Source organism: Amborella trichopoda, chromosome 4 (assembly GCF_054954075.1).
Source record: "Amborella trichopoda isolate Santa Cruz 75 chromosome 4, AtrichopodaSantaCruz75HAP2 v2.0, whole genome shotgun sequence".
Taxonomy (NCBI): Eukaryota; Viridiplantae; Streptophyta; class Magnoliopsida; order Amborellales; family Amborellaceae; genus Amborella; species Amborella trichopoda.
This window is the reverse complement of record NC_142339.1, coordinates 39530885-39557683: the sequence shown is the minus strand read 5'-3', so window position 1 is coordinate 39557683 and position 26799 is coordinate 39530885. Positions and strand designations below refer to the sequence as shown.

Sequence of the window (26799 nt, the reverse complement as noted above, 5' to 3'; positions counted from 1 at the left end):
AACACCTATAAACTCAACTTTGATGGCAATTCCTTTGGAAATCCAATAACAATGGGTTTTGGGGGGCTTATCAGAGATCATCTTGGGAAGATCTTATTGTCTTAATCTGGTCCTTGTGGTAATACAACAGTTAATGAAGCATAAGCTAGAGGTCTATCGAAGGGAATTAAATTGCTTTTAAAATTTGATGGAGGAAATGTTAATGAAGGGGATTCAACAGATATTATAGTATGGTGTAAAAGAGAAGCGAGAGTTCCTCGAAGACTCTCTTCCTTTTTTTATGAAATTGGTGACATTCTTCAGTCACTTGAGGTTGAAATATGCCATTGTTACCGTGAAACAAACGTTGAAGCTTGATTCTTTAGCCAAGGGCAATGCCTTTCAATCCTCATTGGTGATTACCAATTTTGTATGATGTACCTTTATGTATTTTGTTTCCCTTGTAACATCGTTGGTTTATAGTAAATAAAAGTCATGCGTTAATGTTAACAAAATAAAATAAAATTGAGTATCATGCAACACTCTAATCACATCAACCCTTCTGTCACCAAATTTTGAATATTGGCCTAAAGGAAATTCATGTGGTGTTTCGGCTCACACCCCCTTATAAAAAATCAAAATTTTCAATCTCTCCACCTTGATGACTATCCTTATCAAGACCTTACTTTATACTTCCACGATTTTCCATTGCCAAATCATGTACCTCCTTTTAAGCTTTATCTTTATCTACAACCAAATTTACCTTTCACTTATAACTGTGCTCCATAATAACTTATACAAGTTTCTTTTCCGGACTCCGTCATCATAACTAGAGCCCCATTTGAAACTTTGAAAACTCCACCTTGCCCGATAAATTTGTAGTATTCCATATCTAAAAAAAAAAGTGAAATTTGGCACATGCCTCACATTTTCAAGTGTATAAATCATCCCATCATACATCTTTATGTGAATCGTGCGCATTTCGATCGTCTTACTCATTGAATTATTTCCCATTAATACTATACCGCTCTCATGTGACTCATATGCATCAAACCATGATTTGTACAGGCACATGTAATGTGTGGCTCCACTATCAAAAACCCAATTTTGATAGTACATAGGATTACATCAAATACGGGGAGTCGAGACCTCCTCACATACCATCAAGAGTAAATAAGAGACTCAACTCTTCCTTCTTTTTCGGAAAAGGTTTATATGCTTCCCATACGGCATAAAAGATATATATACTTCCTCCTTAATCCAGCCGTCCAATTTAGATCTAGTGAGTCACTAACCATTTAATCTAGATCCGACGCCTCAGAATATTTGTTTTTAATTTTTTTTTCTACTAACTATATGAACATGAAATTTGATATGTGGCATCATCTCAATGGGGCGCATCTAAATAAAATATTTTAAAAATATTTTTGATAAAATACAATACCAAAATACCTTTGAAACTTTTAGAGGCATTTTAGTCATTTTATATTATTGGAAATAATTCTTTTATATTTTTTATAGGTGCGACTTCAAGAAAGAATGAGATGCCCAAATTTTAGTGTCAAAATGATTTGTATAGAAAATATTAAAAATAAAATAGTATAAAGGGTGACATTGTGATTGGGGCAATCTAAGCAGTCCACTTAGAATGGGCGGTTAAACATGGGGAAGTATAGAAGTTTCATATTGTAGGGGAAGCATAAAAAACTTGCCCTTCTTTTCTTACCTCAAATGTTTTTATTCAAATCAAAAGCCATCCTCTCATAAATTACATGTGCTTCCCTTTTATGCACTTACAACTTGCTTTCTAAAACTCCCCACAAAAGAAAAAAAGGACTTCTACCACTTCAACATTAATCCGAATAGGTGGTTTCCATATCACGTGAACCATGTCCTTATCCAACTTATTCATATATATATATATAAAAAGACGACATCAACTTCCTAAAAGAAACCAACAATCATCTAGTCCTCATATTTTCCAAAAAAAAAGCTTCAAAAATAAAAAATGTAGCCTTCTATTTTTTTTTTAAAAGCTTACTGAAGATTAAGACTAAATATTGAGATAAATTCGTATCATGCAACAAACACTCTAAAATAGTCTTTTAAATAAGGGAAAAGTTTTAATAAGATTACAACCGTATTCCAAGCTTGCAACCTTTTTCACCGTCAAATAAGGACAGTGCATACTGAAAAAAGGAAAGGTGATACGAGAAAACGTAAAACAGAAAGCCCCAATTCTCTTTTCAATTTCCCTCCAAATTCTCCCTCTATTCTTCTTTGACATTTCTCTCTCCATCATCATGTTCAACAGATTGATAGCTCTGGCCAGGACAGACCCTTTCAGAGAGAGAGGCACAGAGAGAGAAGATCGAATGAGCATTAGGGTTAGGATTAAAAATGCCCCAGCAGCTCAGAGAGTGAAAAGGCTGAGAGGGTATAAAGAGAATATTGAAGGAAACGGGAGAGCATATCGAAGAAAAGTAGAGAGAGAGAGGTACAAATAGAGAAGATTGAAGGAAAGCATTAGGGCTAGGGTTTGAAAGGTCCTGAGCATTTGCTGCCACTTGAAATTAACCCAAGTCAAGGAAGAATTGCAAAGTTTGAGAAAAGTTTGATGACTTTCCCCAGCACCTCAAGCAAGCCATCATCTATATACTATGTGTTTCGTAGTTCGAAATTCGGAGCGATCTCTCTAGGTATTTATTGTTTTACCTTTGTGAAGATTTTTTTTCCTAAATCAATCATTTTGTTACATATGAGCTGCTGTATTCTTCTTTTTTTCTTGGTGATTTCTTTGGGTATTTGTTTTGCCCTAATGATGATTCTTTGTGCAAATTAAATTTTTGGTGCATCTGAGCTATTCTCTCTTTTTTTTTGCCTTACATTTTCTTCCATATAAAGTTATTGTTCATGCATTCATTGCTTGCCTGAATTTTTGGTCGATGTTTATTCTGCCAAATTCACAATTTTGAAAGAACCTTGGGTTCAATCATTGAATGTATTTTGCAGTTTTTTTCCATCACTTTTTGTTTTGGGGAAAAATATTTTTTGGATAAATGGTGATCAGATTAGCGTGAACTACAAAAGAATCATTCTCAATTCAAGATCAACAATTTGGTGGATTTAATTTTGTTATTTACTTTGGAACTGGGCTACAAATTATCTAAGATCTCAATCCACTTGCTAAATTAGTTTGAAATCATGCCTAGCAAACAAAAGAAATCAAACCAATAGCTCTAGAAAATAAAAGGAAGGAAAGATTTTAGCCAATTGAATAATTTTCCTAAAAATTGCAAATACCAAAACTATTGTGTTTGGTAAATGGATTTTGAAATGGTGGCGATCAGAGATGTTGCAAAATTTTTGTAAATTTGTAGCGACATGTTGGATAAAGTTTAATATTTTCTGCTTATACAATATGCATAAATTTTTTTAGTATGTTAAAACATTCAAATACTCATTTATAGAAAATTTAATTTTTTTGTTGAAAGATTTAAATCTTATTAACTTTGAGTTTAGTAAATGATAATGATCACTCCTATAGTTTATATTTATATATTTTTGCGGCTTTTGTAATTGATAGTGAGAATTTCAATATATTTTTAAAATTATTATTTGGAACTTAGATTTTTCTTGGTTTTTGCAAATTTTTCGTAGAGGGAATTTCAATATTTCTCAAACCATTAATTGAACTTTACATTTTGTTTTTTGATTTTGAACTCATTTATGTCAGATAAATGAGTGTTATGCACTTGGCAATGAACATTACATGCATGAATTAACAGGAGCTTGATGTGGATGATGTTATGAAATTTTGGCAATTGGGGATATTGCAATTTTTCTGTAAATTTGCAGCAACGTGCTAGTTGCACTAATCTTTATGAGAATATTAAATATTTTATGTATATGAATGAGGAATAATGGCTTGCCAATTATTTGTATAATAAGAGTTTTTGATGTGTATATAGATGAGAATGTAAAGAGAGAATGGGGGTGCTAATTGATGATAGAAGATTTATGTGTATATCGGTAACACACTTAAGATGTTTTTTAGTTCATGGTTTTGTTGCTATTGTTGTTTGTGATGAAGATAACCATCTTAGAAATATTAGAAGTGTTAAACGAATAGTAATTAAAGCCTGATACTTGTATGATACTGAGAAGTCTTTAATTCTAGCCCTAGAGTTTTTTTGAATAATTTTGACTTAAAATGAGTCGATAACTATCTAATTAGAATTTCCTTTCATCTTTATGGTTCCATAAAATAGATCTAAAGCTGGGTACAAAGAACATAATTGACATGGAGGTGGAGAGAAGCAAAGGCGATTGGAATTGGTCAAAATATGGTGATCGCAGAGATTTACAGAGCTACTGATGCTATATGAAAAATCAAAGCATTATAGAGAGCATAAAAAATCAGAGCACCACAGAGAAACAAAGGAACATAAGAGCGAGAAACCAAATTGATAAGAAACCAAAACAGGTGAAAAAGAAGCCAAAAACCCAAAAATGCACCATTTATAGATCAGAAAGAAAACTTTCATCTAAAAAATCTTCTGCAACAACCCATCGTTCCAAATCCCTTTTGGATTGCTGAGAAAAATTAAAAACAACAAAGAACATACCTAAAATAGCTTCAAGGGCTTGAAGAGCGAGGACATAATGATATGAGAGCTGATGGCTTCAGATGAGGGCTAGGGGTAGAGGGATTTGCACAAAGAGAGAGAGAGAGAGAGAGAGAGAGAGAGAGAGAGAGAGAGAGACCTATGCGATATTTTACTAGGGAATAATAAATTTTTTTTATTCATCCCTTTTGTTTTGGTAAAATATCAATTACAAGTGGTCTTATTACAATAACATATATTTCAAAATAAACTCAACACAACAATAAATCCAAAATCTTAAAACTTGATGCCATTGAAATAACTATGCACTATGCTTGAGAATAAAAAGATAAGATTGCAAGAAATAAAAGAGAAGAGTGTCGGAGATTACCTCACCCGGGCTTATTACACCCCACACCGAGTCACCACCATCCGATGATGCGGGATCGACGATCCAGCTTCAATCTCAAATCGAGAAAGCAAGTTTAGGCCAAACTAATTCTATGGAACCTTTTTAGAGTTTATCGGACTTAGATCTTAACCCCAAGACTTATTTTGGCATATCTCATACTACCCAACCATTAGGCTATTCAAGATGAGAGAGAGACTTAGGTGGTGGCCTAGGGTTGGGGTGTGCCCCTCTAAAGATAAGCTATGAGAGAGCGGTCTCTAGAGAGAGAGGGAGACTTTAAAGAGAGAGGGAGACTTTAAAGGGACGAGAGTGAAAGTATTGCGAGGGAGGAGAGACAAAGTCCTGAGAGGGAGGAGAGAGAGTGGGGTGTGCCCTTAGAGAGAGATAAGAGAGAGAAGATAGATTGTGTATAGAGAATGGGGGGACACCCTTATTTATAGTGTAAAATTAAGTTTAGGATTTCTCATAGTTTGCCTCTTAAGTAAGATTGAACATGGACAGTCGATCAAGAGTGATGTGTGGGGTGAGAGATCTGAGCCATCCATTTCATAAATGAGCCATCAACATTGTGGAAGTTGCATAAACCATTATCCCTCTTTTCTAAACCATTTTCCCATCAATAGAAATTAAATAAATTAAATCTAATCAAATATTATGCATACCATAAATTTAACACAAGTCTACTCAATCTTTCCACAAAATCTTTCAAAACATATTAAGTCAATAGTTAGTCAAATATTTTCCAACCTCAAGATTCCCTTTGACCTCATACCATATCTTATCAAAATAGAAACAAGATAAGAGAGAATAAGGGGTGGGGCGTGCCACCTTTTGGAACATGGGCCCCACCTTTTGGAACATGGGCCCCCATGAAATTTTATTTTATATTTAAAAATAATTTTAGAATATTTAAACCATTGTAAATTTAATATCTTTAATTTTACAAATCCAAATATCATAAATAAAATATCCAGATGTTCATAAAAATTCAAATAATAATTCTAAAATAAATTTTATCTTAAAACAAACATAATTAAATTAATTTGATAAGAAATGGATCCATATAACTTAGGAATTAAATCAACAATCATGGGGCACTTCACCTTCAATTGTGGACTACAGACCACACTTGCTTTATTGAACCGACCTAGTGTTTCCTATGACCCATAGTCCCAGCAGTGGCTCATTAGCGGGTCACCAAAGTTTGGCCGATGAATCAAGGGGTCGCAATCTCAGTTTATAGATTTCAGGTCCTCCCCTAAAGAAGAGTCAATGTCACTTAGACCTGAAGCGACTACAGCTCTTATGGTGAATAAGGGTATCTCTCGCACATGCATACGCTTCACGCTGAAAGGTGGCTTGCTTTCCCGAAACGGTCTATGGATATACATGTCATGTGATGGTACATGGATGAGGCTTTGACTCCCGTCTCTGAAAGCCACCATCACACACAAGGGTCACACAGTCCCTCGGCTCACTCATCCAAGCATACTTTGACCTCATCAAGGGGTGACCCATTAGAATCCTTATCGGTTGATATTCTATACCTAAGTAACATAGGTTTTTTCCAACCGATTGCCTCGACCGTCAGGCACAGTTTGGTATCTGCAAACACTGTTTGCATAGTATGGTCCATGAGGGACCACACTTCCACTGAGTTTGTGATCCACTATATCAAACATTTCATTACAATCACTCATAAGGCCTTTAATGGCCACACAAACCCAACATCTCCCACTTGGCCTTTGAAGGCTCATTAGCGGGTCACCAAAGTCTGGCTGATGAGCCAAGGGGTCGCAATCCCAATATGTGGATTTCAGGTCCTCCCCTATAGACGAGTCAAGGTCACCTAACCTGATGCGACCACAACTCCTATGGTGCATAGGGGTATCTCTCGCACATGCATACGCTTCACCCTAGAAGGTGTCTTGCTTTCCCGAAACTGTTTATCGATATGCATGTCGTGTGATGGTACATGGATGAGGCTTTGGCTCCCATCTTTGAAAGCTACCATCACACACAAGGGTTACATAGCCTATCAGCTCACTCATCCGGGCATACTCCGACCTCATCAAGGGGTGATCCATTAGAACCCTTATCGATTGATATTCTATGTCGAGGTAACATGGGTTTTTCCCAACCAACTAACTTAGATCGTCAAGCACATTCTAGTATCTGCAAATACTGTTTGTATAGTATGGTCCACGAGGGACCACTCCCACTGAGTTTGTGATCTACTATATCAAATGTTTCATTACAATCATTTATAAGGCTGTTAATGGCTACACAAACCCAACATCTCTTGCTTGGCCTTTGAAGGCTCATTAGCAGGTCACCAAAGTTTGACTGATGAGTCAAGGGGTCACAATCCCAATATGTGGATTTTAGGTCCTCCCCTAAAGACGAGTCAAGGTCACCTAAACCTGATATGACCACAACTCCTATGGTACATAGGGGTATCTCTCGCATATGCATACGCTTCACCCTGAAAGGTGGCTTGCTTTCATGAAACTATCTATCGATATGCATGTCGTGTGATGGTACGTGGATGAGGCTTTAACTCCCGTCTCTAAATGCCACCATTACACATAAGGGTTACACAATCTCTCGGCTCACTCATTCGGGCATACTCTGACCTCATCAAGGGGTGACCCATTAAAACCAGTATCAGTTCTTTTATGCTCAGGGAATATGGGTTTTTCCCAATCGACTGCCCTAAACATTCAAGCACAATCTGGTATCTGCAAACACTGTTTGCATAATATGGTCTACGAGGGACCACATTCCCATTGAGTTTGTGATCCACTATATCAAATGTTTCATTACAATCACTCATAAGGCCTTTAATGGCCTCACAAACCCAACATCTCCCACTTGCCCTTTGAATGTCTTACAATCTCTCTTCCTCACTTTCTCTCATCCCCATTTATCTCACATGTCTTATAAAAACATTAGGGGCAACCCCTTTAGTCAGAGGATCTGCAATCATCAGATCTGTGGATATATAGCTAATCTTGATCTCTTTCAATCTCACCTCATTACTTAGATGATAGAAATATGGTTTAATATGCTTGAAGTTTTTATGAAAACGAGGCTCCTTAGAAATGCAAATTGCTGCCGTGTTGTCACAGAAAAATCTGTACTGCCTCACAATGTACGGGATGAAAGCTGAGCTGATTAATAAACTTCTTAATCCATACGGCCTCCTTGGTTGCTAGACAGCATGCCACATATTCAGCTTCCATGGTGGATAATGCCACTATATCTTGTTTCTTTGACTAACTACACCCCCTCCAAGTATAAACACATATCCAGATGTGGACTTCGCATCATTTGGATCGACGATGTGGCTTTCATCTGAATACCCTTCTATTGTTATTTCAGTTCCCCTTTTGTATGTTAGCGCATAGTTCATGGTCCCTTTTAAATCTCTAAGGATTCTCTTAATCGCTTTCCAATGCTCCTCTCCAGGATTTTTTTGGAATCGGCTTACCAAGCTCATGACGAATGACAAGTCTAGTCTTGTTCCCATCATGGCATACATAAGGGACGCAACTGCACTCTTATAAGGCACTTTCTCCATGGCTCTCATATCCATATCTTCTGTAGCACACATTTTATTGCTTAGCTTCGTCTTTTTGTCTATTAGTGTAGACATGGGCTTGCACGTACTCATATCAACTTTTTTAGTATCCTCTTGCAATAGGTTGCCTAGGAAAGTAGGATAGTTTTCTCTCTTCTGTTTCTTATTATCTTGATAGCCAACACATATGAAACTTCTCTAAGATCCTTCATATCAAAGTATTGTGCAAGGAAAGTTTTTGTTTCTACTACTAGGGCAATCGAGCTACTAATAATTAGCATATCATCCACATATAAGAAATAAAAACCACATCACTCACACCGACCTTTTGATAGATACAGTAGTCCTCATTATTCGTAGAGAACCCTGCAAGAGCCAGGGTCTCTTGAAATTTTATGTACTACTTACGCGATGCTTGTTTTAGGCATCCATTTAGATCATGTAAATTTCTTTTTCTAAATCTCCATTTAAACATGATGTTTTAACATCCATCTGATAAATCTCAAAAATCAAAAAAGGCTACTATGGTTATAAGGATTCAGATAAATGGGAAGTTGGCAACAAGAGAAAAGGTCTCGTCATAATTTATCTATTCTTTTTTAGTGAACCTTTTGCAATTAGCTTAGCTTTGTATTTTTCTATTTTCCCTTATGAATCCAATTTTTTCTTAAAAATCCACTTACAACCAATGACCTTACGTTTCTGAGGTAGAGGTACTAATTCCCATACATGGTTATGGTTAATGGAAGTATACTTATCTTTCATGGCTTCTACTCAGTATTCCTTTTCAAGACAAAACAAGGCTTCATGGTAAGCTTTAGATTCAGAATTTGGATCTTCCTCAACTCTATCATAGTGTTCCCCTAGGTAGACAAAGTGTTCTAGGTAAAAAAAAGGTCTACTTATTTAGTTACTTCGTCTTGGTTTGGGTTCATGTTCTTTTGTGGGTTCAGGTTCAACAATATCAAGCTCAAGTCTATTGGAAGTTTCAGGTTCGGGTTCTCAAAGCACAACCTTGTTTCTTGCCTCCTCAAAGAAGTCGGATTGTTTCTGTCTTATTATATCTTCAAGAAATTCTTCCTCGAAGAAGTGAGCATTGTGGCTCTCAATGACCATCCCTTTTTCAAGGCTGTAGAATCGATACCCCTTACCATGGCCTGAGTAGCTACTGAAAATGGTCTTAACAGTTTTGGGTTGAGGTTTAGTCCTATTTTGGTATGAAATAAGAACATAGGCTGAGCAACCCCAAGCTTTCAAGTGATTAAGGGAGGGAGCACGACCTGTGAATATTTCGTGAGGAATAAGTGGGGTAACTTTTGTGGGAGTCTGATTAAAGATATAACATGTCGTCAACATGGCTTCTCCCCAAAAGTCTAAGGAAAGACTAGCGTGCCCCATCATACTCCTTACTTTTTCAATCAATGTCCTATTCTATCTCTCGACAACACCGTTTTGTTTGGGAGTATATGACATGGTATACTGATGAATGATTCCATTCTCAATACATGGTTCTTTGAAAAGTTCAGATGAATATTCCCCCCCTCTATTAGTTCTAAGGACTTTGATTCCCAAGTTGGTTTGATTCTCTACCTCGACTTTATATACTTTGAATTTTTCTAGGGTTTCAGATTTTATGTGAATAAGATAAACATGGTCATATCGCAAGTAGTCATTTATAAAAGTGATGAAATATCTATTATCGCTTTTGGTAGTTACATTCATAGGTTCACATATGTTACTATGAATGATTTCTAAAACGTTAGTAGCTCTTTTTACCCTGATGGTATTTTTTTTATTAGTTTTCTTTGCACACAAGACTCACACACTTTCGATAAATCTCCTTTATAATTTTGAATAATATCGTCCTTTTTCAATCTCTCAATTCTTTTCAAATTAATGTGTCATAACCTCACATGCCATAGGGTGGCATCTAATTCATTAGGGGATGAGACATAAGCAACGTTCTCTTTTATTTCAATAGTTAATAAGCCATCTACAAGACGTCCGGTCATGATTGCATTTTTTCTCTTCTTAACTACCATATTCTCCCCAATGAAAGTGGTCATGAATCCAACCATAAACATCTTGGGAATCGAAACCAAGCACTTCCTCATATCAGACATAAAATACTTAATTTAGGATCAAGATGCTCCCACTCTTCAACTTCAGCTCGAAATCTCCAACTCCAAGAACATCAGTTTTTTGATTTCCTTTCATATAGATATGTTGTCCTGGCCCCATTAGAGTAAAAGAATGGAAGCCTTCATTGGTGTTTGTGACATGAGCCGTAACTCCCGAGTCAAGACACTAAGAAGCCCCTTGGGGTTGGCCAGTAATGTTCCAAGGACCACACAAGCCAGCTCCTTGTTGGTCCCTCCAAATTTGTTGGACCGATAATTCTTGGCTATGTGGCCCACCTTCTTGTAGATAAAACAAGTTATGGTTTCTCTCTTTCCTCCTTTGTTACCAAAATCTCTCCTTTTGAAGTTTCCTCTCCATTCAAAATTAATTCTACCTTTTCCTTTCTTAAGTTTAAAAGATGGTGAAGATTTTACCATGTGTACAGCTTCCCTCAGAGTTGTAGCCAGTGCATGCCTCGAGTTCTCCCTTTCTTCTTTTACTTTGATCGTCGTGATGAGCACCTCTAGTTTTTGTGCTTTTCTTCTAGCCGAGAGTGAGGACATAAAAGTTTCTCATGAGTTTGGAAGTGAATTCATGTGATTAATCACTTGCATGGGTTCAGAAGGTTTCATGTCGATGTCTTCCATCTCTCTGACTAGTGCACAAAAGATGTGCACATGATCTGCAAACTTAGTACCCTCTACCATCCTTAGCACATTATACCTCTTCATGGCCATGATTTGTTTCATAAGAGAGGGTTCAACATACTCTCTCTCAAGTTTATCAAAGATTCAACTTGTATTAGATATTGACTCATACTTGGAAGCATATTAGCTAGTTATGGCACACAAAACAATGTGCTTTCATCTCAAGTTCCTCCTTTTCCAAGTGGCATACTCATATTTAAGCTCTTGTGATGAGTCGTCACTTGGATGATGAAGACGATCCTCATAGAGCATCTCATGCAAGTTTTTCTCATAAAGAACATATCGAATCTTTCTTTCTAAGAGGTATAATTGGTCCCATCAAACTTTTTGGTTTTTAGGATCTCTGAGATGAAGGTACGAGCAGTCATATGTTTTATTCTCAAGCAAAAATTAAAAAAGACTCCTAATGACAATCAAGTAACTGTACTTTGATACCAATGAAAGAAAGACCTATGTGATCTTTTATCGGGGAATAACAAATTTTTTTTTTATTCACCCCTTTTGTTTTGGTAAAAGATCACTTACAAGTGGTCTTATTACAATAACATATACTTCAAAATAAAATCAACACAACAATATAACCAAGATCTTAAAACTTGATGTCATTGAAATAACTATGCACTATGCTTGAGAATAAAAAGATAAGATTGCACGAAATAGAAGAGAAAAGTGTCGGAGATTACCTCAACCGGACTTATTACACCCTACACTGAGTCACCACCATTCGATGGCGTGGGATCAACGACCTAGCTTCAATCTCAATCCGAGAAGGCAAGTTTAGACCAAACTAATTCCATGGAACTTTTTTAGAATTTATCTGACCCAGATCCTAACCCCAAGACTTATTTTGGCATATCTCATACTACCCAACCCTTAGGCTATTCAACATGAGAGAGAGACTTAGGAGGTGGCTTAGGGTTGGGGCATGCCCCTCTAGAGATAAGCTAGGAGAGAGAGGTCTCTAGAGAGAGGCTTTAGAGGGAGGAGAGAGAAAGTCTTGAGAGGGAGGAGAGAGAGTGAAGCGTGCCCCTTAAAGAAAGAGAGAGAAAAGAGATTGTGTGTACAGAATAGGGGGGGGGGACACCCCTATTTATAATGCAAAATTCGATTTAGAGTTTCTTAGGGTTTTTCATAGTTTGCCTCTTAAGTGAGATTGAACATGGACTGTCGATCAATGGTGACGTGTGAGGGGAGAGATCTGAGTCATTCACTCCATAGATGGGCCACCAACATTATGGAAGTTGCATGAACCATTATACCCCTTTCCTAAACCATTTCCCCATCAATAGAAATTAAATAAATTAAATCTAATCAAATATTGTGTATACCATAAATTTAGCACAAGTCTACTCAATCTTTCCACAAAATCTTTCAAAACTTATCAAGCCAATATTTTCCAACCTCAAGATTCCATTTGACCTCATAACATATCTTATCAAAATAAAAACAAGATGAGAGAGAATAACGGGTGGCGCGTGCCACCCAAGGAAGGCATGCATGGGCCCCACCTTCTAGAACATGGCGGGCCCATGTGCACAATGGGCATTTTATTTTATATTTAAAAATAATAAAAATAATTTTAGAATATTTAAACAATTATAAATTTAATATCTTTAATTTTAAATATCATAAATAAAATATCTAGATGTTAATAAAAATTCAAATAAAAATTCTAAAATAATTTCTATCTTAAAACAAATATAATTAAATTAATTTGATGGGAAATGGATTTATATGGCTTAAGAATGAAATCAACAATCACGGGGCAGACCTTCAACTGTGGTCTACAAACCACACTTGTTTTATCGAACCGACCCAGTGTTTCCCATGACCTACAGTTTAAGCAAGGACTCATTAGTGGGTCACCAAAGTCTGACCAATGAGCCAATAGGTCGTAATCACAGAATGTGGATTTCAGGTCCTCCTTTAGAGACGAGTCAAGATCACCTAGACCTGATGCGACCACAACTCCTATGGTGCATAAGGGTATCTCTCGCACATGCATACGCTTCACTCTGAAAGGTGGATTGCTTTCTCGAAACGGTCTAGCGATATGCATGCCGTGTGATTGGTATGTGGATGAGGCTTTGGCTCCCTTCTTTGAAAGCTACCATTACACAAAATGGTCACATAGTCCCTCGGCTCACTCATCCGGGCATACTCCGACCTCATCAAGGGGTGACCCATTAGAACCCTTATCGATTAATATTCTATTTCAAGGTAATATGGGTTTTTTCCAACCGATTGGCCTAGACCGTCGAGCACAGTCTGGTATCTGCAAACACTGTTTACATAATATGGTCCACGAGGGATCATACTCCCACTGAATTTGTGATCCACTATATCAAATGTTTTATTACAATCACTCATAAGGCCTTTGTTTGCCATACAAACCTAACAAGAGTGCAAGAGGGCGAGAGCTCTAGAGAGAGAGAGAGAGTGCATAGGTGTAAGAGCCCTAGTGCAGAGAGAGTGCAAGGGTGTGAGAGCTCTAAGGAGAGAGTGCAGAGGTGTGAGAGCAATAGAGAGATAAAGAAGATCGGGGATAAGAGAGAATATAGGAGAGAGAGAGGCATGAGTGAGTACCTATGCACGAGCAGAGGAGAGCAACGAGCAAGAAAATGAGGGCTTTTTTCACGGGTTTTCACAGGGGCAAAACTTCATTTTTTAAGTTCCACCATTTTCCACAGAACTGGTTTTTATGAATAAAGGTGGGAAGATGAATAGTAAAATGAAGTTACTTATTTATCTTATAATTTTTTAATTAAACACAAAAAATGAACAGTAACAGGTAAGTACCAAATTCTGGTAAGCAAACTCCTGTTATTAAACAGGTAAGCTCCAAATTCTGGTAAGCAACTTCCTGTTATCAAACAGATAAGTTCCAAATTATGGTAAGCAACTTTCTGTTATCAAACACGCCCTTAGAAAGAGAAGACTGAGAAGAAATAGAAAGAGAAGATTGGGAACGACAAGAAAAAGGGTAGATAGAAAAATACAACAAAATATTAGTATTTTATTACTATGGAGAACTTCAAGGCAACAGGTAACCGAGGTGCCCCGGTTTTCCTTTCGGGAAGCTGTGTAAAATTGTCACCGCCCAAATAAGCAGACAATGAGAAAGGCCGCAACCCAACTTTAGTTAGGGATGCAACCATATAGAAACCAGACCCTTTAAATAATAACTTCCCTTAAAAAACAAAAACAAAAAATAAAAGTTACCATAAAAAAATTACGAAAGAAGTTTTCCCCAAAAAAACAAAGCGTAACCCGAACCCCTCAAATAAATATAATTCTTAAAAACTAACCAAAAAATTTACCCATATCTCTAGAATAAAAATTTTATAGCAACCAGATCTTGATCTGCATCGCAACCCTTGCTCATTTCTCACTGCACCTGGATTATGATAAAATATGTCGCTTATAGGGAACGCTCTAGCATGAGTATATAACGTAAGTTCCAGATTGGGACTGGCATGATCGACCATGATAGAGTTATCTCGACCTTGAGATGTATTAATATGAAAAAAACAATTTAAAGTACTAAAAATGATGCATCTTATAACACTCGTTATTTAATTTGCTCGATCTACACCATTTTGGAGTTTTTAATTTCATAATTATAAGTACAAATAGGTTTTCAGGTCATCATAAAAGTATTTGGCACCTACAACTTTTTAGCAATATTTAAATATGCGACGTATTTTGATTATTCAAAGTTGACACCTTATACAAATTGCACCTTCAGTATACTAACTTAAAAATTTACCCACATCTCTAAAATTAAAATTTTGTAGCAATCAGATCTTAATATGCATCACAACCCTTGCTTATTTCTCACTGCACCTAGATTATGATACAACATGTAGCTTACAACGAACACTCTAGCATGAGCATATAACATAGCTTTCGGATTGAGACTGGCATGACCGGCCATGACAGAGTTATCTCGGCCTTGAGATGTATTGATATGAAAAAAAGAATTTCAAGTGCTAAAAATAATACACATTATCTAATTTGCTCGATCTACATCATTTTGGAGTTTTAAATTTCATAATTATAAGTACAAGTAGGTTTTTAGGTTGTCATAAAAGTTTTTGGCACCTAAATAATTTTAGCAAGATTTAAATATGTGCCGTATTTTGATTATTCAAGGTTGACACCTTATACAAATTGCACCTTTAATATAGTCACAAAGAAGAAAAAGAAAAATTAGCCTTTTGCCGCTCATTAAATATTGAGCGTTAAAGAGGGTTGACTCAACTTTTGTGACACCCACCTTCAATGCTGAATAGAAAAACACTTACTATGAGAAAATGAGTATAAAATAATAACATAGTACCAAATAGGTAAAAGAAAATTTGGCTTTATGCTGCGCACTAAAATATTGTGCATTGAAGAATGTTTACTCAACTTTTGTGTGCGACTGAAGATAGAAAAATCCTATTTTAGAAAAAATATAAAATAATAGTACAAACAGTTTATTACAAGGCGTAAAATTTATACTGTGCATCTAACTTAAAAATCCATCAAATGAGGTTGCTCTGCCATTAAACAACTAGAGAAATGATTATTTCTACTTCGAGATGTATGGATATGAAAAAAACAAAAAATTTCAAATACTACAAAAAATGCACATTGGAATATATCATCTGCACTGTCCATTTTAAAAAAATTTAAGCGATTATATATTTGCTCGATATACATCATTTTTGAAGTTTTGAATTCCATTATCATAGATAAAAATAGATTATTAAGTTATTGTAACGGTTTTTGGTATTGGAACTGCATCATTGGGCAAGATTTAGTGGTGCAGTTTACTTTGAGTGTTTAAGCTTGACATCTCATACAATCTGGACCCTTAAAAGAGTAAAAGAAAAAGGAAAATATCATCGCACCCATTATTTTTTGTTTTCATATCTCAATATACCTAATATTCAAAGCATATCTCTTAACTTCGTGACTAATTTTATCCACTTTTAACTATTTTTTTGGCTCTCACAAATATAAGTACAAATAGGTTTTCAGGTCATCATAAAAGTTTTTGGCACCTACATCTTTTTAGCAAGATTTAAATATGTGACGTACTTTGATTATTCAAAGTTGACACTTTATACAAATTGCACATTTAGTTTACTAACCTAAAAATTTACCCATATCTATAAAATTAAAATTTTGTGTCAACCAAATCTTAATATGCATCACAACCCTTGCTCATTTCTTGTTGCACCTAGATTATGATACAACATGTAGCTTACAACGAACACTCTAGCATGAGCATATAACATGGGTTCCGGATTGAGACTGGCATGACCGGCCATGACATAGTTATCTCGCCTTGAGATGTATTGATATGAAAAAAAGAATTTCAAATGCTAAAAATAACACACATTATCTAATTTGCTCGATCTACATCATTCTGGAGTTTTAAAATTCATAATTATAAGTACAAATAGGTTTTTAGGTTGTCATAAAAGTTTTTTGCACCTAAATCATTTTAGCAAGATTTAAATATGTGTCGTATATTCAAGGTTGACACCTTATACAAATTGCACCTTTAATATAGTAACAAAGAAGAAAAAGAAAAATTAGCCTTTTGCCGCTCATTAAATATTGAGCGTTGAAGAGGTCAACTTTTGTGACACCTACCTTCAATGCTGAATAGAAAAACACTTACCATCAGAAAATGAGTATAAAATAATAACATGGTACCAAATAGGTAAAAGAAAATCTGGCTTCATGCTGCTCACTAAAATATTGTGCATCGAAGATTGTTTACTCAACTTTTGTGTGCGACTGATGATAGAAAAATCCTATTTTAGAAAAAATATAAAATAATAGTACGAACAGTTTATTACAAGGTGTAAAATTTATATTGTGCTTCTAACTTAAAAATCCATCAAATGAGGTTGCTCTGCCATTAAACAACTATAGAAATGATTATCTCAACTTTGAGATGTATGGATATGAAAAAAACAAAGAATTTGAAGTACTAAAAACGATGCACATTGAAAGATATCATCTACACTGTCCATTTTAAAAAAATTTAAGCGATTATAGATTTGCTCGATATACATCATTTTTGAAGTTTTGAATTCCATTATCACAGATAAAAATAGATTATTAAGTTATTGTAACGGTTTTTGGTATTGGAACTGCATCATTGGGCAAGATTTAGAGGTGTAGTTTACTTTGAATGTTTAAGCTTGATACCTCATACAATCTGGACCCTTAATGTAGTAAAAGAAAAAGGAAAATATCATCATACCCATTATTTTTTGTTTTAATATCTCAATGTACCTAAAGATTCAAAGCATATCTCTTAATTTCGTAACTAATTTTATCCACTTTTAACTATTTTTTTAGCTCTAACAAATATAAGTACAAATAGGTTTTCAGGTCATCATAAAAGTTTTTGGCACCTACATCTTTTTAGCAAGATTTAAATATGTGACGTACTTTGATTATTCAAAGTTGACACCTTATACAAATTGCACCTTTAGTATACTAACCTAAAAATTTACCCATATCTGTAAAATTAAAATTTTATAGCAACCAGATCTTAATATGCATCACAACCCTTGCTCATTTCTCGTTGCACCTAGATTATGATACAACATGTAGCTTACAACGAACACTCTAGCATGAGCATATAACATAGCTTCCGGATTAAGATTGGCATGACCGGCCATGACAGAGTTATCTCGGCCTTGAGATGTATTGATATGAAAAAAAGAATTTCAAGTGTTAAAAATAATACATATTATCTAATTTGCTCGATCTACATCATTTTGGAGTTTTAAATTTCATAATTATAAGTACAAATAGGTTTCCAGGTTGTCATAAAAGTTTTTGGCACCTAAATCATTTTAGCAAGATTTAAATATGTGTGATTATTCAAGGTTGACACCTTATACAAATTGCTCCCTTAACATAGTAGCAAAGAAGAAAAAGAAAAATTAGCCTTTTGCCGCTCATTAAATATTGATCGTTGAAGAGGGTTGACTCAACTTTTGTGACACCCACCTTCAATGCTAAATAGAAAAACACTTACTATGAGAAAATGAGTATAAAATAATAACATAGTACCAAATAGGTAAAAGAAAATTTGGCTTTATGCTGCTCACTAAAATATTGTGCATTGAAGAATGTTTACTCAACTTTTGTGTGCGACTGATGATAGAAAAATCCTATTTTAGAAAAAATGTAAAATAATAGTACGAACAGTTTATTACAAGGTGTAAACTTTATACTGTGCATCTAACTTAAAAATTCATCAAATGAGGTTGCATCTAACTTAAAAATTTATACTGTGCATCTAATTTAAAAATTACTCAACTTTTTCCACCGACCTTAGACACACTCAACAAAAAATGTGTATTTTGAGAGAAAGAGTTTGTCACAGATTTTATATAATGAGACTATTTATCTTTGGTATAAGAAGGTAACAATTTTTACAAGATATTAGATGTCAAATTGGACAGCTTGGGGTGTCACAAAGTTCGAATATTTTTGAATTTTGAGTCTAGTCAATGACATTCTCATAACAACTCGATTTGAAATCTGAAATTTGATGGATGATAGTAATTGTGACCTTTTTGTTAATAAATAAACGGTACCGTTTGTATAGAACCTAGGCCTTTAAATATATTTTCATCTTTATTTATAAAGTTTAAAGCTTAAAAAATAGTGTAGATCGACGGATCTATAAAAACTTGAAAATCTTGAAAATTGACAGTCAAAAAATATGCTACAAAATACACTATTTTCAAAACTTGAAATCCAATTTTTTTTTTTTTCTCATGTTCAAGCATCTTGATGCCGAGATGATCAATTTGAGGATATTTGGGAATCAAAACAACCTGTTCTAGTGAAAATTTTGAGGTAGGCTCCAATTTGATTGTTTAGAGCCTCAGCTCTATATCAACTTTTCCCAAAAATAAATGATTCCTTTGTATACATTTCCCTATCATAATACGGTAACAAAGAGGTAAACGAAAAATTGGCTTTTTGCCGCTTACTAAAATATTGTTCATTCAAGGGGTTTCTTCGACTTTTGGAAGCGACTAACCTTCAACAAACTCAATAGCAAAATAGAAAATGCATTCAGAAACTTAAGAAGAAAATTGGTTTTTTTGCCACTCATTAAAATATTGTGCATTGAAGAGGGTTCACCAAACTTTGAGAGTGAATGACCTTCAACAAATTGAATAGGAAAAATGTATTTCAAGAAAGGGAATATAAAATAGGAAAAAGTTTAAATAAGGACGAGGCCCTCAACAATCAAATTAGGACACCTTAAACACTCCCTGAAAGAGGTCATTTCGATGCTGAAAAATCTTCTATTCAAATATCTTGACCTCAAGATGTATGTACATGAGAAGAACTAGATTTCAAGCCTTGGGAATAGTACATCGTGAAATGTGTCATCCAGACTATCAATATTCAATATATTTAAGTGTTCATAGATATGTTCGATCTACATTATTTTTGACTTTTCAAATTAAAAAAAATAAAATTTCAACCCATTATAAAGATTTTATATTCTGAAACTACATATTTTGATACTATTTGAAGGTATGCCTTACTTTGATTGTTTAATGCCCCTTGTATAAACCACACCCTATCAAATAATAGTAGGTGTGGTTTTTATAAGATGTCAATTGTATACAATAAAGCAAAGGGGAGCTCTATACGTTATTGAAAGATGCAAATTTGGTGCCCAAACTTCCTACGATGGCTTGAAAATTTATTTTTATAAAATTTCAAAAAATAATGCAGATCAGTCATATCCAAGAACACTTGAAAATCTTGGAGAAGGACAATTCAGATAATATGTTGCAAGAAACTATGTTTTGGATTGAAATTTTTTTATCTCGATGTCAGAGATGATTAATTGGAGGGTTATCCATCGTCAAAACCAACATCTTTGATGGGTTTTTAATTGGTGTGTTTAACTTTTTTAGTGCAAAGTTCACAGCATACCTAATTTTTTTAAATAATGAAAAAGTACATAATGAGACCATTTACCTTTGGTTCAATGTGGTCACAATTAATCTTAACCATTGAACGTAAAATTGGGTGTCTGCATTTATTCCATTGATCAAGTTCAAAGTTCAAAAAAACTTTGTGACGCATCCAAACTATCATCTTTCACATTGGATGATTGTAAGTAACTGCGACCTCCTTGTACCAAAACTAGATGGTCTCAATGTATAAAATCTCTTTAAATATTCCATTATAGAATACTTTGATATAATATATTAACGGGGTTGGTCCTCATCCTCTTTAACCTCAACAAATATATCCATATGTAAAGTGGGCCGGTGCTTGTCCTCATTCGTATAACCTGAGTAGACAAACATGGTTTTTCCTTAATTCTAGCACGAGCGGCATATTTGTTTTGCTTAAGATATTCCTCGGTTTTGCTTGAAACATGGTATGCATCAACATCAACATGTGCTCAATGCTCGTTCTAAGAATTTAGATGAAAAGTAATTTTAAAATTATTTAATACGAATATATATTTTTATTTATTTCTAGTTATTTTAGTGTTCATTTATAGCACTTTAATTTCCTATCTAGCATTTTTTTATTTTTAATTTAAATTTTTTGGACAAGTTAAACTATTTGTTCTAAGAAGGATGATGACCTTAAACTTTCCTTTAACCTGTCTTGTGCTCTGGTAAAGGGATTGGATTGCGTTAGGTCGACAGCCAACGTAAGCCAAAATTTATCATGAATTCTGAACCTAAAGTTAGCTGACCCCAATTAATTGGAAAAGGCTATGATGAGGATGAAAATAAACTATTACAAAAGTTTTATTTTTATTGATTCTAATATTCAGAGCATAATTACAATATAAAAAGCTTGGATGATGATCATGATGAATTGGAATATAATAGCCTTTTGTAAATTATTTATTAGCTTTTCTTTTTTATTTGTTATTATTTTTCCTTCATAGTAAATTATATTTTTTAACTAACGATTTGGATCAAAAATAAAATTCGGGCTACCCTATGGACTAGGCTTGGGTGAGACCTGACCCAAGCCCTGCCATAACTTTTCGTTCATCCCGGGCACAAAAATAGGCAACAACTTAGTCCTGTGCTCAATGGAAATCATATCATGGAGGCCGAAGTATGGCTCAGGCCAAAAATTAAATTAGGCAATCTCAAGTCTAGGTATGTTTATATAAATTTATATATTATGTATATCTAACATATCGAAATGTAGATATGAATTTGTATGTTGTATATCTAACATATCGAAAATATCTCTTTACCTTTTAGGTTTACTTTCTCTATCTCTTTAGATCCAATGATGCAAAATATTACTTGGAAGCAAACGATCTCTATAACGATCTCTATAGAAACCCCTTTTTGATAATTTTTGACCTCAATAAAAATTAAAATCCAATCTTGCAAAAACTTCGTTTAGGTTTTTTTAGAGAGAGAGGGAATGATCTCTCATCCTTGGGTCACTATCTCTCTACCCACCTCTCACCCCCCAACCCATCTCGGATTTAAGCCAAGACACTTCAGAGTCGCATATTTTTGGGGTTGGCAAATTTCCTCTCTCATCAAGGAGAGAGATCCACCACCCATCAGACCAGACTCCATAGAAGTGCTCAAGAGAATCGTTTCTCTCTCTTCTTGTTCTTCCCTCTCTAACATCTCGAGGAGAGAGAAGCACCCACAATCCACTTGTGAAAGAAGTTCTTCCTCTTCTCGCTCCACCACATTGAGAGAGAAGAGTTACCCACAATCCGAACATGGAAGAAGCACCTCTCTTATGAGGAGAGAGAGAGAGAGGAGAGAGAGAGAGATAAGAGGGAGAGAGAGATTGAATATAAAATATAGGAGGGTGGGCAATTGCGGTTCATGGTGGTGCAGGGATGAACCCGAGCTTGCCGCGGCAGCGCCAAGAAGAGGCCCGCCAAGCCTTTCTCTCCGCTCTCCATCTCGGCATCTTTGCTCTCCGCTCCGCCTCCTCCGCCGTCGATGTCGTAGAATTAGTGGTCAGGGAACTTGAATTAAACCCCCTGTTCAATTTCGGTTGTGGATCGGCTCTGACAGCACAAGGAACGGTGGAGATGGATGCTAGCATTATGAATGGCTCTACAAGGAAGTGTGGCGCTGTATCGGGGATATCCACTGTTAAAAATCCAATCTCTCTTGCCAGCCTGGTCATGGACAAATCACCCCATGCCTATCTTGTTTTTGATGGAGCTGAAGCCTTTGCAAGACAACATGGTGTAGAAATTGTGGACGCAAGTTTTTTCATCACAGAGGAAAATGTTATCAGATTAAAGAAAGAAGCACCTCTCTCTCGCCCAAGTTAATGAGAGAGAAGAAATATCTGCAACCCCACCATGTTGGTGAGAGAGAAGAAAAACCCACCTCCCAATAATGACAGAAATGCTTTTCTTGTAAAGATAAAGCGATAGTGAGAGATCCTTCCCCTCTCTTTCTAAAATACCCACAACCAAGCCTGCAAGATAGGATGTCATTTTAATTTTTATTGGGGTATAAATTCATCAAAAAAGGGATTCAAGGGGTTGCAAGATAGAAAAAATGGAAGTCTTTTGCTTTCGAGTAATATTTTTTATTCTTGGATCCAAAGAGATAGAGAAGTTAAAATTAAGGGATAAGGAGATATTTTTCCTTATATTAATATTGGTTTTACATTAAGTATATACACATATAACGGCTTGTACATAGTTTAATAAGCCCGGCTCTAGAATTGTCTGTGCCTAAATGCCTATCACAAGAATTGCCTTAGAGTGTCGCCCAAACCCAAACCCAGCCCTAAGGTAGGCCCAATCTGAGGGCCCATTGGCTAGCCTGGTTGGTAGCCCTACGTAAGATTGATTTCTAAGGATAGATGAGTATGCTTTTTTATTTTTACAACTTTATCATTGGATAATGTTGGGACTCAGAATTAATGGCAAGGTGGAACACATGTAGCATCTCTGAAATACACTATGGCAAAACATCCCAGAGAGAGCTAATCCCATAAGCCGTAGATGAAGAAAATTCTTAGGGTGGCCATTGAGATACACTTTGCCGACGAACCTGATGTTATGACTATCTTATGCCGACGAACCTGATGTGATGCTATCCTTTCGCCATTGGTTATCAGGTTTCAAGTTTCCACCAGTCTTAGGTGGTTACTTCTTTTCCATCTGCATGTTACCTAAAGAATAGGGTGCGCTAAGAGAGGTACTTGTATGCACCTAGTTTGAGATTGACTTTATTTATGAAATCCTAAATCTTGAAGCATAGGAAGATAGATTGGCCTATTTTGATTCATAGAGACCACATTAGTTCAATATACCTTAGTTCACTCTAGTTTATAGCCAACCCAATCTATAATCCAAACCAAAATATCCCATGAATCCTAAATATCCTTAGCTTAGGAAACCAAAATTTCTAGAACGGGCAGGTTTCAGTTCAGATTGGAGAGAGAATATTCTAAGAATTAAGGAAGCAAGATTTTTTAGAAAAGAAATAATAAAGCAAATGTACTGAGAATTAGAATTTTAAGAAAATCTACTTTAGCCAGATCAGACATGTTGTCAGTGACACAGGTTGCATCACAAGAATCAGCTAAGTCAGTGTTGCCTACCGTGTCACTAACATGTGGCAGCCTAGGATTTGCTACAGACAACGACCGTCCTATATTAGGGTGATTTCTGAATAGCCCTTTTCCCTAACATTTTCGAGGGAATTAAGAGAGCAATTAAGATAAAAACTAGGTTTTAGACCAAAACCCTAATTCAACGTAGTTTATCATAAACCTAAGATCCTTGGAAACGTTAACCCTAGCATAGGAGTAACCCTAATTTTCCCCTGCTACCTATAATCATGGCCTAAACCTTAGATTCATAGGATATCTGACATCAAGCTTTGAATTTTGGGAAGTCATTTCTTTTAAGGAATAGCGGATTCATTCACTCAGTTTAATTTGATGAAGGCTTTGATTCTAGGTGCCGGGCCAGTTGGCCTATTGTTGGTAAAGTGTTTATTTTATTCGGTTCTATTGCATGTTTAGTTTCTTTCTTACATTAGTTTTAACGAAATTATTTCTTAGTTTCCGTGATTTGGATAAGGCTTACAGCTGGTGATGTCGACGGTCCTTAGAAGGTTAGATCTCCTTGTGAGGTTGTATTATATTTGAATTGGAATTTGATAGAACCCTAGTAGATACTATCAAACACACAAAGAAGAAGAGGAAAGCTTATCTCTATTGACCATTAATAACATGTATATATAATACAATTAGATTTGACTTGCACAACAAGATAATCTATAATGAGTAACTTCCTGTGAAATATAAACTTTCTACTTATAATAAATAACTACAACATCTTCAATCTTTACACTCCCTCTCAAACTGAGATTGGTTGAACAACATCAGTTTGTCAATGAGATAGTCATGACGACCACGAGTCATTACCTTGATAAAAATATTTGCAAGTTGTTGTTGTGAGGCAATACGTTGGAGTATAATTTCTCCACCGGGATTTTTTTATGAATAAAATGACAAACAACTTCTATATGTTTTGTACGGTCATGAAATACAGGATTGGAGGCAATACGTATGACACTCATATTATTAGCATACAATGGCATAGGAGATCGATGAAGAATATGAATGTCATGTAAAAGTCCTCTCAACCAAGTAATTTCACTGCAAGTTGAGGTCATTGCTCGGTATTCGGCTTCTGCATAGGATTTGGACATAGGTTGTTGTTTCTTAGATTTCCATGATATTAGAGAGTCTTCAAAAAATATACACCATCTAGTGGTCAAGCGTCGAGTATCTGGGTAACTTGCCCAATCTGCATCATCATAGGCTCATAACTGGAGATAAGAGTTAAAGGAGAAGAATAGGCCTCTATGGTATGTCCCTTGCATATCACGAATGATACGATAGACAACCAAGATGTGGATGCGGTGTAGATTTGTAACAAATTGGCTGATGACCTATACTGTATAAGATATATTGGAACATGTCAATTTAGCAATAGGAGAAAATGTTTCATCATCGTCTATGCCATACTCCTATTTGTAACCTTGAGCAACTATTCATGCTTTATATTTCTTAATCACTCTATTAGATTTAAGCTTCACAGAAAAAACCCATTTATTTCCAATAATAGATGTGTGAGGAGGGCACAATACAAGATCCCAAGTATTATTTGCCAAAAAAGCACTTATTTATGCATCAATGGCCTCTTTCCAACATGGTATGGTGAAGGCTTGCTGGTAGGTAGAAGGAATCTCAACTGAATCTAAAAGGGCAAACAATGATCTAGGAAGTACACAAAGTTCTACGTGTTTGGAAGGAATCTCAAGAGTATCAAGAGAAGTAAACAAAGCTCTAGGTTGAGTGAAAAGTCAAAATCGTCAAGAGAAAAGTCATATCGGTCAGGTAGGTGAGTTACACATGAAGAATGTCATAACTGGGTAGAGTCATCAAAAGAAACATGATTAAGAGAAAAGGAGGAGGGAAGAGATCAATTACAGGTAGGGTGAAGGTTTGACATTGGTTTAGTTGGTGAGATGGAAGAGATGTGGTTTGGTTTTGTTTGCCTTGATGTTATTGCATCAAAAATTGTGATGATTTATCAGTGGTGTTAGCATCTGAGAAATTTGATAAGAAAGGAGCAGAGGACCCTGTTGATTTAGCAATTGAAGAGTAATAAAATAAGCTTTCCTAGGAAGAGAGCATTGCAAGAAATACGTACACGACGAGCTATTGGATCATAAGATAGAACTCCCTTTTGGTCGGGATAGTAACCCACAAAAATACAAGTGGCTGTTTGAACAGAAAATTTTATTTTTTCATGTGTAGGAAGATGAACAAAACAGACACATCCAAAAACATGCAAGAGAGAATAATCAGGATGAACATGAAATAATGAATAATATGGAGATTTTTTATGCAAAATTGAGGAGGGGAGGCGATTTATGAGTTAAATAGTTGTTGATGTAGCTTCAACCAAAAAACTATGAGGAATACGAGTGTCATGCATAAGGGTCCTAACAACTTCCAAGATATGACGGTTTTTCCTTTCAGCTATGTCATTATGTTGTGGAGTATAGGGACAAGTTTTCTATGATTGAATGCCCTGAGTTTTCAAATATTCTTGAAAATCATGTGATAAGTATTCCCCCCTTTTCCCCCCTCACGGAGTCTGGCTGAAAGATTTTGAATTTTTTACCAAATTGAGTTGAGATCATGGATAAAAAAGTTTTAAAATGGGATAACACTTTAGATTTATGACGTATAAAGTATATGCAGGTATAGCGTGTGCAATCATCAATGAACAAAGCAAAATACTTATAGCCTATTCTGGATAAAATTGAAGCAGGACCCCAT

The 26799-nt window shown here is 35.4% G+C and overlaps 1 protein-coding gene, 1 long non-coding RNA gene and 1 pseudogene across 2 annotated transcripts; 2 read left to right on the top strand and 1 right to left on the bottom strand.

Annotated features, from left to right (window-relative positions):
• The first annotated feature begins 2133 nt into the window (after positions 1–2133).
• LOC110008461 (uncharacterized) lies at positions 2134–4054 on the top strand. Its single transcript, XR_002283371.2, has 2 exons — positions 2134–2678; positions 3768–4054. It is a non-coding gene; the product is annotated as an uncharacterized LOC110008461 (long non-coding RNA).
• A 4203-nt stretch (positions 4055–8257) lies between these two features.
• Positions 8258–8596, bottom strand: LOC148782441 (secreted RxLR effector protein 161 pseudogene; annotated as a pseudogene).
• A 13671-nt stretch (positions 8597–22267) lies between these two features.
• On the top strand, positions 22268–23085 carry LOC18423768 (putative isoaspartyl peptidase/L-asparaginase 2; the record flags this gene model as incomplete). Its single annotated transcript, XM_006828365.4, has 1 exon — positions 22268–23085. A coding segment is annotated over one exon (486 nt), but the record flags the coding sequence as incomplete, so codon positions are not given.
• Positions 23086–26799: the final 3714 nt, after the last annotated feature.